Source organism: Tyto alba, unplaced genomic scaffold, assembly GCF_018691265.1.
Source record: "Tyto alba isolate M040663 unplaced genomic scaffold, T.alba_DEE_v4.0 Super-Scaffold_2, whole genome shotgun sequence".
Lineage (NCBI taxonomy): Eukaryota > Metazoa > Chordata > Aves > Strigiformes > Tytonidae > Tyto > Tyto alba.
In genome coordinates, this window is record NW_024881282.1 from 42,807,808 (window position 1) to 42,821,926 (window position 14,119).

Consider the following 14,119-nt stretch of genomic DNA (forward strand, 5'->3'; position numbering starts at 1 on the left):
TTTAGCTATATGTATCCAAGTTATTCACAGGCAAGATAAGACAGCAATTTTCAAGGTACAGTCAGTAGATTCTTGGGAGCACTCCACTACAAGCAGCTCTGAAAACTTTTCTATGAAGAATAGCTGCACACCATGTACCTGCTTCCTGTCTGCAGCTTTGAAATCATGTTTTTAGAAACTCACTTTTTTTTTCCCCTCCTAGTTATTACCATACAAGCAATTGTTGAGGTAACAAATGATATATAATAAAGAAAAGGTCGACTGCAAGGCCTTCAACCATTTAAGATCCCTCCCACAAAGATAAACACTACATTTTACAGCTGGATTACTGCCCAAAGCAGAAAGTTAAGCAGTTATGGAAAGGATTAATTTTAAACAGTGGAGTTGCTAAGGAATACTTTTACATCATTAAATAAGACAAAACATGAAGAGTAAGAGTTAGATTTAATGATCAATTCAATTATTACTGAACCCAGCTCTTATAATGAGGGAAAACATTGGGTTTAGGTAATTGGTAGTATATTTAAACAAAAATATATGCAGCATTTCACAAGGATAAAAGCAACACTGAAATTGCAAAGATTTTCATTTCATGTAAGAAACTAAAATGATGCGTTAGTGGAAAAATGTAGATGGGAATATTTTAGTAGACAAAATAAATATTTAATAAAAACCACACACCCATGACAAAGTATCAAAACAACAGAACTTAGTATTTGGAAGGATACCATCTACATTCCCTTCTGTTAAATATTGCTAAATTCAGTGGCTTAATTATTATGACACTGCCTTCAGCAAACATTGCTTGTATTAGTATGTAAAAAGTCATGACAATAGAAATACTGTTCAATGACAGAAATAGTAAAGCCAGTTTGCTATAAACAAAGAAGAATTTACTACACCAAGGAGTCAATCCACAGCCATTGATACAAAGTCAACAAGGACTACCGCATAGCATACTGGTTACTGTACCAAAAGTGCATTTATCAGCATTCAATGAACTGGGGAAAGAGTGAGAAAACCACCCGTTTTTATATAAGTTTTAAAAACAACCAGATTTGACAGTTGAAAAAAACCCACACATTTCTTTTAAAAGTAAAAGGATAGTCTAAAGATTTTAAGAGCACCATGAGATTTCTATCAGGTAAAACGGTACAAACCATTAGCATTGTAAGTAAAGAACAATTAAAAGGCTATTACATCATTCCATATTTAGAATGCAACTGAAAATTTTAGTGTGTTTTTGCATCCTCCTATACTACAACCAGTGGCATTTTGATAACTTTTTGTTAAGTTTTGGAAACAAATAATGCAAAGAAAATCTCTGTTTCATGTACAGCAGAGGTCTAAAAAGATTTAAACTGATGATGTGTAAACCAAAATGTAGATAATGTTAATGCAAACAGATTTATATGGGAGAAAGCATCAGTGTCTGGCTTATCCCATTAATTCTCCATTCAGCTATTACACTGATTCTTTGAAAGTAGCATTACTCAATATCCCTGACTACAATGTTTTTTGAGTGCTATTTTCTCACTATGAGGATTCTGCATTTAAGATTATTCTCAACCTTTTATCCTTTGATTCCCACCCACCCCCCACACTATATTTAAAAATTGCAGTTTTCTCACAAAGCACTGAATACCTTTTGCTGCTTGTTAAGTGATATGCAGTCAGCATTACTTTTATTTTCAAAGCACTGAGACCACTTTCCAGTTGGATCACATATTAAACAATTATTAAAAATAGTGTTTTCTCCTTATTCTATTGTGACATGATAAAGACTATTCACCATTTAATATACGTTCAATCTCTTCTAGTCTTTTCAAAGCAGCAACTCTCTTTTTCTCAATATCTTTGATTTCTTTTGTAGATTTTTTGGGAGTCTCTTTGTCCATATTGTTTTTCTCTGTCAGTTTCTTATTTTTTGAGTGCCCTTTATTCTTATCAACTGTTGTTTGAGTGGTTTTCTCATTTTTTACCTCTTTCAAATTCTGAAATGGATTTTTTTTTTCTTCTGCAGTTGCTGTCCCATCCGCTGGAAGTGATGACTGTTCCACAGCACTAAGTGATGCAATTTTACTTCTAACTATGTTTAGATGACGCTGAATATACTCTTCATGAGGTGCCAGTGCTAGTGTTTCAACCAAACATTTTTCCGCTTTTATTAAGTCTCGTTCTTCAAAGTAGACCACACAAAGATTATGCTTTCCTTGTACATTGTTGGGATCCAGTTCCAAAATTTTTTCAAAACACTTTTTTGCTCCAATGATATCCTTCTTCTGGTTCATAAGGATATCTCCTTTCAAAATCAGACCTTTGGTATGATCAGGGTAGTATCTCAGTAGGTCTTCCAGAACAGGCAAAGCCATCAATTCTTTTGCTGTCTGAGAATAAAGCAGTGCCAAATTGAACAAAGCACTTCGGAAGTTTGGCTGTAACCTTATGGCTTTCTTCATCCATGCCTCTGCTTCCGTATCTTTTTTGTCATCCATTGCCAGCATACCCAAATTGAAGTACCCATTTGCATCCTGTGGTTCTTCTTTCACATAGTATAAGAGTCTCTGTTTAGCTTCAGGTCTAAGCCGAGCATCACCTAAATGACAGAAAATGCATTTAATTCTCATTTACTCTGAAGGATTTTTAGACCAGGCCTGTAAAATGCTAACTTTTATACAAAATAAAATGTAACATCTTTAAACACAAACATAAATGGGAATGGGTTTAAAATGTTACTTTTTATCATTGCTGTGTAACAGCAAAAGTAAATGATATCTACCTTCTTTACAGAATGAAACTACTCACACAGTTGACTTGTAGCCAAAGACAGCATCATTATTCTGTTAGCTGTTAAATTATATTTAGGTTTGGTATAACAGATAAAAAAGTCTCTACAAGTTTACGAGAAGTTATTTTCATGTATGGTTGAGCAAACGGAATGTAGAGCAGACATCAGTTATGACAAACCAGCTTTTATAGACAAATTTGGGTATGGAAGATCTCATTTTGTTAGTTTGAAACAGTTTAAAGACAGACATGACATAGCATGACTTCAGATGTAGCCAGTCTAAAATATCTTCCAACACCAAAACAATAAAATCTCCAACTCCAATATTTTAAATTGCATCAAAGTTTGGAAAAGATATAGTAAAATAAACTTAACTGATTATACCAGAATTAGCTAGACTAGTTTGTAGTCTGTGATATTTTTCTGAATACTGAGGTGAATATATTTTAGAAAGGAATTCCAGGCAGACTTATTGAAGGATGGGGGAGCAGGGAGCTGATTTTAACCACCTTCTTTTACCTCCAGAAAGAGTGCTGCACCTTACAGTATGAATAACTGAACATTAGATAGCTAATCCTTCTGCTTGTTTGAAGCCCCTTGTGCTTCAACAGACAAGAAACAAGGCATTTCTTGTACTACCTAACTTACAATGTGAGAAGAGATGGAGAATAATCCATTTGCATCAGCTCCAATCAACTCCATATTCTCTCTTTCTTAGGGGTAGTTTGCTATCCCAACAGAAGGGAAACAAACCTTCCTAGTCACTTCCCAAATACTCTTTGCATGAGCTTCTGCTTTCCAAAAATAAAACAGTTTATAAAAAAAAAAATAATAGCATGGATCCTATAAGTGCAAATACACAATATTTCTATAAGAGACAACTACATACCAGATTCCTGCATTAGCAGTGCTGAGTTGAACAATGCCAGTTTATGCGTTGGGTTGAGTTCTAGTGCTTGGTTGAAATTCTTCAGGGCTTCTGTTGGCTCTTTCAGTTCAATGTAAACAATTGCCAAGTTGTACCACAGGTCTGCATTGGTTCTGTCTAGTTCTAGAGCTCGAAGGTAAGCTTCCTTAGCTTTCAGGGGTTTGTTCATTTTCAAAAGTAATTCTCCCCTGTTGAAGAATCAGTTTTAACCTTCAACTTTTATTCATACTAGTATGAAAATAATTTACAGGTTTTTCAAAAGTTTCCCTTCCTATAAATAGTGGATATAAGATAACAGCATTTTTTGTTTATGTTTGAAACACAAAACAATTCAGAACATTCTTTACGTACTGTTCCCAAAGCTCTCAGCTCTCAAAAGTGTGTATACAACAAAGGCATATGCAGGACGAAGATAAAACAAGTTGAAGTGTTCCTGATATTGGCTCTGTAATTACACTGTAGCAGCTTTAGTTTAGGCATCTTTGCACCTCCCTAAGTCCCAAGAGGAACCACATCTAACAAAATGGTGAACAGATGCCTCAATACCTACAGCCACATTGCTCTTATTTATTCAGCTGACATTTATGTGCATTTTAGGAAGTTTTGCATTTACTGGACCACCTTTAACAAAGAAGGATAAAGAAAACTCCATGATTCAAACTAACCAAAAGCTTTTTAGTTCAAAACTGAACTAAGAGATCAGAAATGTGAGTTTGAGATTGCTAAAGAAATCTAATGAAAGTGCCTGCTATACAATGTTTGAATACACAGCCCAAGTGGAAACACATCATTTGAAGCAGGAATTTAAAAGACAGGGCCTATAATGAATAAATGATTATTGCTCCAAATCTTCATCTTCTCATTTGGAAATGAATCAATTCCAGCAGCTAATTCAACTGTATAAACTAAATACCATTCATAGCACTGCAGATATATAAATGTTTATTCAAGAATATGTATCTCTAAATTTAGAAAAGATACCTGCTGATGTAAGCCTGCTTGAAATCTGGCCTCATACTAATTGCTTGTCGATACAATTGATCTGCTTCTTCAAGGCGAGATTCGTTTGCTCGAATTAAGTTTGCAAGATTGATATAAACATTCAGATGGTTAGGAGCAACTCTTGCTGCATACTTTTTACCTGGAATGATCTGTCAAAAGGAATATATGTACCAAACACAGGTGAGTAAAAAATAAAAAAAATGGGCATTAGTGTGCAGGCTCTTAATGATGACAAATAGCAATTCTTTCCCAGAAAGTCATACCAAAATATAGACAGATTATTTTTTTCTTCCTTAATTCAATGAGGACATAGATTACTTCTATATCATATTTAAGATATCAGTTAATTAAGCTCTGCTACTACTTAATTGGGCTCATGTAGATAGCCATTAGAAACCAACCAGACCTTGCAAAACTTTCCCCATTCAAAGAATATTTCCTGAAGCTTAAACTAAAATTCTATCAGTTTCATTCCTTTTTTTTAACTCTTCAGTCTAAGGTAAGTGTAAATAAGATTTCACCAGCCATTGATACAGCAGATGAGAAGTAGTCATGTAAGATGAAAATTCTATGACATTGCAACTGTTGTACTATTTATCCGTCTAGAATCTTCATGCTGTTTCACAATACAAACCTTTTAATGCCATACTTCTAACTCAAGGGACTGCTAATTTTTGTTGTCAGTCTCATTTTACCCAGAGCTTTTGTTACCTTCATACATTCTCCAAAATATTTCTCTCTTTTTCTCCTAAAGAACTACAGTAAGTAATATTTGCTGGGTATAAGTATAACAAATGGTAAAGATAATAAAGCAGAAGTTTTAAAAATTATGTTCAGGCAAAGATTTTTTTATTGCTGATGCAGTTACCTTCTCCCACTGCCAATGCTGAATTTAAGCCTTCTCTTGAGGGCTCAGAAAACTCAGCCATCATCTATGTATTAGTCGTAAGTGAAAATAAACCCAGTGTGACTAGAAACTGTAGGTGTACATTTAACTGTTGCTTTCTTTTATATCCTCAATTTCAGAAAAAAACTAAACACAGCAGTAACTTAAAAAAAGTAACTTAAAATAGTTTTAACAAAGAAGTTCCCAGTTAGCATTTTTTTAACAGCCATGACCATATACAATCTACTCTTAATAGATAGGTTTTAAAAAAAATGTAACGACTCTGAAGTATATAGCAACACAGAGCTTCAGGAAAAATACAAAAAGTGTATCATGAATATAGGTCTGAAAGTGTTCCCTCCTGTGGTGGTAGATAAAATAAAGTCACTAATTACCTGTGGCATCAATGATTTAGCAATCATGTATGATTCTTCAGCTTCTTTAGTTTTGTTTAAGTTTTTGTAAGTTCTTCCTACATTCATGTGGGCACCAATATCATCTTAATAAAGAAAAGAATGAAATTTCAAATACTTCCATACACTAAGTATCATGAAAATAAATACTCATGCCTTCAGAGTAGCATGAAGTACAGGTACTGCATAAAGATCAACAACAAAAAAATGCAATTCTATATTATTTTTAATCTTAAATATGAAGCTAACAATTTAACCATGAACCAAAGATGGATTATAAAGTTACTTGAGAAATGGTAAAAAACTTGAGGTCAGACTTCCATGTATCTAATCTCTCACTATAGTAGAGGCACAGAAATGGAAGTTTATTTATTAGGCTTCTAGAAGGAAAAAGGAAAGGTTGTCCAGTACTACCTAGAACTTCTTGTGCAACAGTATGTAAAATAGAGTAAATGTGCATTTTGGTACTATCTAGATTTCTTAATTTTTTATACACCTCCTTAGATTTATATAATTAAATAATTATGTTTCATAAAAAATTACAGTTTACATTAATTCTGAAATAATATTATCCAAATAGTGGTTTTAAATGGAAAGTATTTGCATCTTTTTATAGATAAAAACTCCTCTGGATGACATTTTTTGAGCTTACTTCCAAAAACTATGGACCAAACAACTTAGTGTATGACATTGATGTTCAGCTGGAGAAAAACAGATCACTGAGAAGATTTTGTTAAGTAAGCTATGCATGCTGAAATACTAGGAGTGCAGAGATACCATTCAATGGCAGCTAGTCAAAGCTTTTACCTGGTTGCACTTGCGTGGCTTGTATGAAGAATTGCAGAGCTCTTTCAAAATTCTTTTCATTTTCTAACGCATGCCCCACATTGTTCCATAGTTTTGCATTGTTCTTATTTACCTAAAACCAGAAAAAAGACATCAGTGCATAAGGTATTAAGCTGAAATTACATAATAACTGATTTTCTTTTAACTATGTCTTAAAGATGCAATAATGCATAGCAAATGACAGACTTGACCAAGCTGCTATATGTAAAGAATAACGGAACTCTGCACACAGAATGAGCTTGTTGCTCAACATTCATTAATTTCAGTTATTTGCCCGTAGAAATACCAAACATTTTGAAATTCATTATAATTGTTATGGGATGTTGTACAAACTATCCTACCATGCCATATGCACATTGAAGAAACTATTGTATTCATCACATATTTTCTAGATTTTTGTACTGAAACATATTATGCTTTCATCCAGATAAGAGAATACATTCAACTGCTTTAACACATGAAAAAATTATCATCTATTTCTTGCACATGAATTCCCATGTGTGCACACTGCTTTTAAAGCATTCCCAAAAGCAACTAAGTAGATACTAATACTGTCAATGTAGAAATAAAAGTTGCAAAACAAGCATAATTTCTCTCAATTTTTATAATGCTCTACTGCAGCTTTTTAAGAACAGCAATACAAACTCTTCAAATAGAATACAATACCTTTAGAGCTGACATAAACAATGTGTACTCTGACTCCCAATCCCAGTTTCTGTGCAGTGTTTTTAAGGCATGAGTGAAGAGTACCGCAGCCAAACAAACCCAAGAGATTTTTCTTAGCACACTATTAAATAAAACAAAGATTTGTTATAAGCACACAAAAAATTCTAATTTATACTGGAATAACTATCTCATATTCTAGGAGGCAAATAAACTGAGAATCATATTTGTGAATGACGCAGTCTAAAATCTAAAAGCGAATAATGTTCAATTTCAAGTCAAGGTTATTTAGCTGATTTTTTTGTTCTATGTAATTCACTTAAGAACAAACGCAATTCACATAATATAAACAAAAAATATATAAAAAAAAAAATCATACTTCCGTTACAGCTTATCTGTAATTTAAGGCAATGAACATGATCATGATGTCAAACAGTGAAGTTCTTCAAAACACTGTACATAATGTTAAAAAATAAAAAAGCAACTGAAATACGATCCCATCTGTCTGTTTCATATCAGACAATTCCACACAAATTCATAACTGCCCACCTCACCAATCTTTCACACACTGTACAACACATCTTAATAGAGAGGTCTACTGTGGAGACTACCCAATATTCCATAAGCAAAGAAAATCCTAGTGCTATTGCAATCTGTAATATAGGAGAAAGGTTTAGTGTCTTTGTAGCAATTTTACTTTTAAAGCTGCGAATTTGAGCAGAAGTCACTCTCTGCAACACGCTTGTGAGGAACAATCTTGTTCTAGATTTCATGCAGTTCATTTTTCTGGAGTGTAAACATGACTGACTTTAACCACAACAGATATAAAACATACTCTTTAACATGCTGGTCATTTGCTCCCTGAATTCTAATTTAATTATGAGAAAACATGTTAAACACCCAGTCGCCTTCCTACAATCATGAGTATAATTTTGTTTTTTAAAATCTCATTCTTGAGCAGACAGACAGCTGTTCACCATTGTCAGCTATTTCTTATACTTGTGCAACTGCTGTTCACACTGCTAAGTACTTCACAGGGCTTTGCTAAAAACCAAAAGACTTTTCCCCCCCCCCCTCCATTTTTAAGATATACAAAATGCTGTGCAGACTTAGACTACCATGCTTGGTTTTAAAAGATATTACAAAATAAAAAGTAGAACAGCAGAATTAAGAGAGAAATTCTAAAACGTTAGCAAAGCAACCAGTGAGAACAGGCATATGCAGTAACCTATAGCCCCACCAGTCTTATGAGTAAGATTTTTCTTTCCACATATTTCTAAAGCAAGGAGCCTTCTCTTTCTCATAAGACATTTTAGAGCGCCAATTCCCAATATTTTTGTAGTAAATGACACTGCTGCCTAAGTTTTCTCCCCGGTCATCCTCTCCTGGTTGCTTGCTTTCTTTCATATTACTTCTATTTTTACTGTCTCAGAGTAGGATCTGTGATCCTACTTTCTCCTCAGTCCCACATGGTATCACTAATTTCTCATTATCCAGTGCCATCAGCTTTGGCACCAGTTAGCCTAAGGTATACTGCAAGGCCTCTGCTTTAATGACAGTGGACAACACAGACTGGGAATTGATGCCCTTCATTTGTCTGACTAGCATGAGGATGCCATTGGGGTAACAAGGGTAAAGCATCCAGGTCAGAGAGAGGTATGTGCAGATGTAGAAGATAACAGAAAAAACAAAAGTATGTGCAAAATGTGCTTTTAGAGCAGAATTTCCTAAGGAGAAATTGTTATCCAAAATATTATTTAGTTTAAAAAATACTGAATGGTTCTGATGTCCATTCCTAGCATGGCACATCTGAAAATATAATCATTAAAAGATAGTTTAATATGCTGCAGACAGACATACATGCATCATATAAACTTCAGTCAGTAATCACCTTTGAATAAAGTACAGATCAAATCTGGCCAGGAAATTTTTTTGCTTGATCCTTAAAAATGTCTATGATGTAAACAGAAAATTTGAGTGTTTCTTTACAAAAGAGATGGTTTACACTACTAGGCTCATAGGTAAAGTCCATTTTGTAGCAATGTGTAGTGTAAGTTACATTGCATTCTAAAAATGTTTGGTGTAGCCTGAGTCTTTTTTTTAAACTATCTGTATGCTTATATAGGTTTATATATAATATATATATGTGTGTATACACGTATGTGTGTGTGTATGTATATGTATATATATTTTAAATAAATGTTATAATACCCTCAATAATCCACTGCTCTCCTAAGAACTTCCTTGTTGTCATTTGTTCACATGACTGTTAAATAGTTTCTTGGTCATTACTTCATTAAGAACTTGAAGGACAGCAAGAGCTACAATGTAATAAATTCATACTGGTAAAAGCTCTACTACAAAAGCTTGTGGTTATAAATATGATCATCTTTCACAAAATTAAGAAAGATATGTTAAACCAGTCCCTTACCTTTTATTTGATAATTTTTTCCATCCGTGTGCTACTAAAATGCAGAATCCCATGCTAGGAACATACAACACTCGTTCTGCTACTACAAATCCAACAGGAAAAAAGAGGTTTGATGCAGGAATGAATGGTAGCACTATTAAGCAGAGTGCCTAGAAAAGAAATGCAAATGAATTAGTAATTAAGATGAGGCAGTGACAAACTGTACCCAAGTAACAAATTACGAAGCTAGAACTAAAAAAACATTCCCAGAAAAATACATACATAGTAGATATTTGCATTTCTGTGGTTTTTTTCTTTTAAACATTAAGATCTGTTTTACATTGAGACCACTCTGAACATGACAAGTTTTAACCTGCAAATGACACCATTCCTTACTTAAGGGTCTACAAGTGTAGTTGATTTCTGCATTACAGAAAAGAGCAGCTGTATGACAAAACACTAGGATCAAGGAATCAAATTCAAAACAGTGTTTTAATAAGAGTTCCACGTACAAAAACGTAACAGTCTGAGAATCTTGGAAATTACATTTTACAACAATTAAAAATTTACACCAGCTTATATGATGCATATTTTTACAATGCAATAAAGTCCATTTTTATCTTCTGTAAAAAAGGTGAAGAAATAACAAAAATCAGAATCAGCCACTGAATAAATATCAGTGTTTAGATAGTGCACTAAGGGCACCCTGAAATATCTAAAATGACAATGAACTTAACTGAATAATTATAGCTCTTAGTTTGGTGACAGACATCTTAAAACGTGTGCTTATTAAAAGACAGAGAAATCCATCTGCTCATAAAGAAAGCGGGCATGATCATTTGCTTTAAGTCCTGGGTGATTGTTAAGTAGCAGCTTTACAACCTCTGGTACCAGAAAAGACTTAAATAATTATTTCAAAATATCTGGCCTCCAAGTTACAAAAGAGCCCAAAATCCCTACAGAAACACAGCATTTCTTTAAAGAAAGTAAGAAAGAGGAATTTTCCAGAAATTTTCAATACAACTGGCTGTCATCTTCTCTCTAGATTTAGTCATAACTTTAATCACCTTTTCCATGCTAAAATAGTTAAGACATCCAGTCTGAAAATAAATCTAGGATTTCATATATAAAAATGCAACACCAATTGACAACTTCAAGTAAGGTTTTAGCTCATATTTCAAGAGGCCAAGAACATGCACATGGATCACTAACACAGCTCAGCTGATCCACAGCAATTCATTAAGCTACACAAAAATAAAGCTACACAAAAATAAATACATAATTGAGCCTTGAAGAAATCACAAGCCTGCTACAGAGAATATGTTGATTACTTGGGGACAAAATTTAATTTAATGTCATTCCACATTCTTCTCCTTTTCTCCTTTACATTTTTATATTATCTGCACCTTACAGAGCACCTACCAATAAGCCTCACTACAGAACTCTATTATAGATCTTAGCAATCCACTTTCAAATGCAGGACTCATCATATTATCCCCAAGCCAGTCCTCTGTATCAGTTTTTAATGTAGTTATAGCAAATGCCTTGATACTTTTGGGGGTGGATTATGGGAAGCAAGGGTATCATTCTGTATTTCATTCTTTTGAGCAGCCAAATGCATCTGTGACTACAAAAGCTCATTTGAAGTGTACTTTAGCAAACAGCGTGCTGTTTTGCAAATGTTTACTGCAATGTGAATAAATTATATTTAGCTTTATGAAGTATGTAAGGCTTGTACATAGGCTTAAATGAATTAACTTATTTTATGAAAACTTCTGATAAACTGATTTGAAAAAGTAACTTAAGATTTTAAAAAACTGGTTTATACTATTGCTCAAAATTCAGGTTCTTGTTTTGTTTATTTTTAATATAGTAAGGACATCAGTCCCATCGCCCCATGAGGTCAAAATATGTATAGGGAAAACCAATTCTTTCCAATGAGTTTGAGTGGAAGGATTCTGCCGCTCATATAGCAAGTGCTTGGTCTCCACAGAGCACTTATGATATCGGCATCTGAAAAAGGTTTTTGCATGTTCTACTCTGTGCAACTCCTCTGATGATAAACACTACACAATGTTTTTCCAAACTTATCTTTAGACCCTTTTGCCTCTCCTTAGTACACTGTCCTTCAAATACAGGTTCTTGGGCAATATGCTCAAAGCTCCAGTACAGAAAAAATGCACTCTTCTGTTCATCTATTCTTTCCTTTTATCATATGCTTTCAGCAGATGCAGAGGCTCTGTTCAAAAAATATACTGGTCAAAGCAACTGAAAAAACAAAAAAACAAAAAAAAAAAACCCAACCCAAACCAAACAAAAAAGACATAAACCTTTAAAATATGCAGGAAGAAAAAAGCATATGACAAAATATTAAAATATGAGTGTAAGCTATGAAGAGTACCTAAACTGCTAAGTAACCGGTCAAAAGTTCACAAATATTTCCAAGCTTAAGTGAGGTGCAAGCACAGGGAGTAGAGAAATAAATATCGGTACATTTAGAAGTACTGATGTCTTGGCAAAACACTTAAGTGTGATAAAAACTTCCTCCAAGAAGCCTAAGGACACCTGTCTGTTCCTGACATTTGCACAGCAACAAGCCACTAAAGTTTGTGGCTGAGTAGAATAGAGTGCTGTCTTACCAGAAGGGAGGTAAAGTACCCTTGACTGGGACACTTAGCAAATACTAAAAGATACAAAAAAAGCTTTTATTAAATTTCACCCAGCCAACAAAGGAATGTCTATACCCCGAAAATTCCATGAACAAACAAGGGCCATGATCACAGCTTGATTTTGAAACCTACTGAAAAGCCACCAAAGTAATTCCAGATCAGTACTGTTCTTAGTACACAAAATTTTCAATGTGTATAGTGTAACCTATTTATAAAGGTCACTTAGTCTGACAGTCAAGTTATCTGACTGTTTACAGGGATAAAGTAAACAGAAGATATAAGAGAATTTAACTGCTTATACATTGTTTCCAGGACATGTCCTTTACTAATGTAAGAATAATGGATTACTTCAGGCAGCATAATCACATCAATCTACCAAAGCATGTGTTCTGATTTATAATATACAATCCCTTTTTGTTGGTTTAATATTGTCAGTTGTTATATAAAAAAAAAAAGTGTCAACTTATCTGCTTTTTGTCCTCTCCTAGTTCTGTTATTTTGAAAAGACAATTTTAGAACCTATGGCAAAAACTAAAATCAGACAAAATTAAATACAATGTATCCACTTACTAGAGTTCTTTTTTCCTGCAGATGACTGGCATCAAACAGATGAAAACTGACTGAAAAGGAGTCCTTCAACTTTTGCATCTTTTAGTAAGGAGTTAATCCTGTGAGACTGTACTTGGGGAGAACTGTGGAATGCCTGCTGGCACTTGATGAAGTGGGAAAATGAATCCCTTCTTTTGTCTTGTCCCTCAAGCACTACAGCGCCAAATCCATATCCATATCAGCAAATACAGAAAGATATGTTCAGACATACTTGCGATCTTCCTTCTCTTTTGCATTTTGGATGCCTCTCTTTTGTATTCTTTTTTTGCAGAATCCAAATAAACATCTTTAATTCTGCGGCATGTCTAAAGTTGTACCTTTTCTAGTCTCATAAACAAAAGTAACTTAAAAGTTTTCCCTTAGATCGAGCTTCAGCATGACACCTCAGGGTCTCATTGAGCTAGTGGAAGAGCCAAAACACGCTAGCGATTTTTAAAGGCAGAAGTTCTTTACAATGCCCTTTATTAGTCCTTTAGAGTGACACTCACTAGAGTGTGAAATATCAAACAGTACAGTCAATCATGGTACCAACTGTGATGAAGCCACCATTATGCTAACACCATGTGGCATCCATATGGATTCCACATATAATTCATATCTGCTAGGGTAGCTGTTTATTTTGACCAGTACAAATTCAGGCTTTTATTGGCGGAACTGAGAACCAAGTGTGGAAAAAAGTTTTTTAAAACTAGTAATTCAACATAGTTATCTGGAACATTGTTATAATCTGTGTAAATTGGAATCACTAAATAAAGATTCACTTTCTTCACTTTAAAGATGGTACAACGTCTCTAACAAGTCAGATTGAGAAGCCACCAGAAAGAAATTGTTCTCTCCCTTGGCAGACTATCTAGTCTACATCAGGACATTAATGGCTTACTGGAAGGCAGAAATAGGCTTTGGCT

General features: G+C 34.1%; 1 protein-coding gene across 4 annotated transcripts in view; it reads right to left on the reverse strand.

Moving 5' to 3' along the window:
* Positions 1-427: 427 nt before the first annotated feature.
* Positions 428-14,119, reverse strand: part of TMTC3 (transmembrane O-mannosyltransferase targeting cadherins 3) — a 34,206-nt gene continuing 20,514 nt past the window's right edge. For all 4 annotated transcript variants that reach the window (XM_033010218.2, XM_042793399.1, XM_042793397.1 and 1 more), the window contains 7 exons: positions 9,958-10,106; positions 7,530-7,650; positions 6,825-6,936; positions 6,000-6,103; positions 4,698-4,867; positions 3,678-3,904; positions 428-2,596 (listed from right to left, as the gene is read on the reverse strand). In XM_033010218.2, coding sequence (XP_032866109.1) covers positions 1,785-2,596; positions 3,678-3,904; positions 4,698-4,867; positions 6,000-6,103; positions 6,825-6,936; positions 7,530-7,650; positions 9,958-10,106 — 1,695 coding nt within the window. In that variant the 3' untranslated portion in view covers positions 428-1,784. The remainder of the gene's footprint in view (positions 2,597-3,677; positions 3,905-4,697; positions 4,868-5,999; positions 6,104-6,824; positions 6,937-7,529; positions 7,651-9,957; positions 10,107-14,119) is intronic.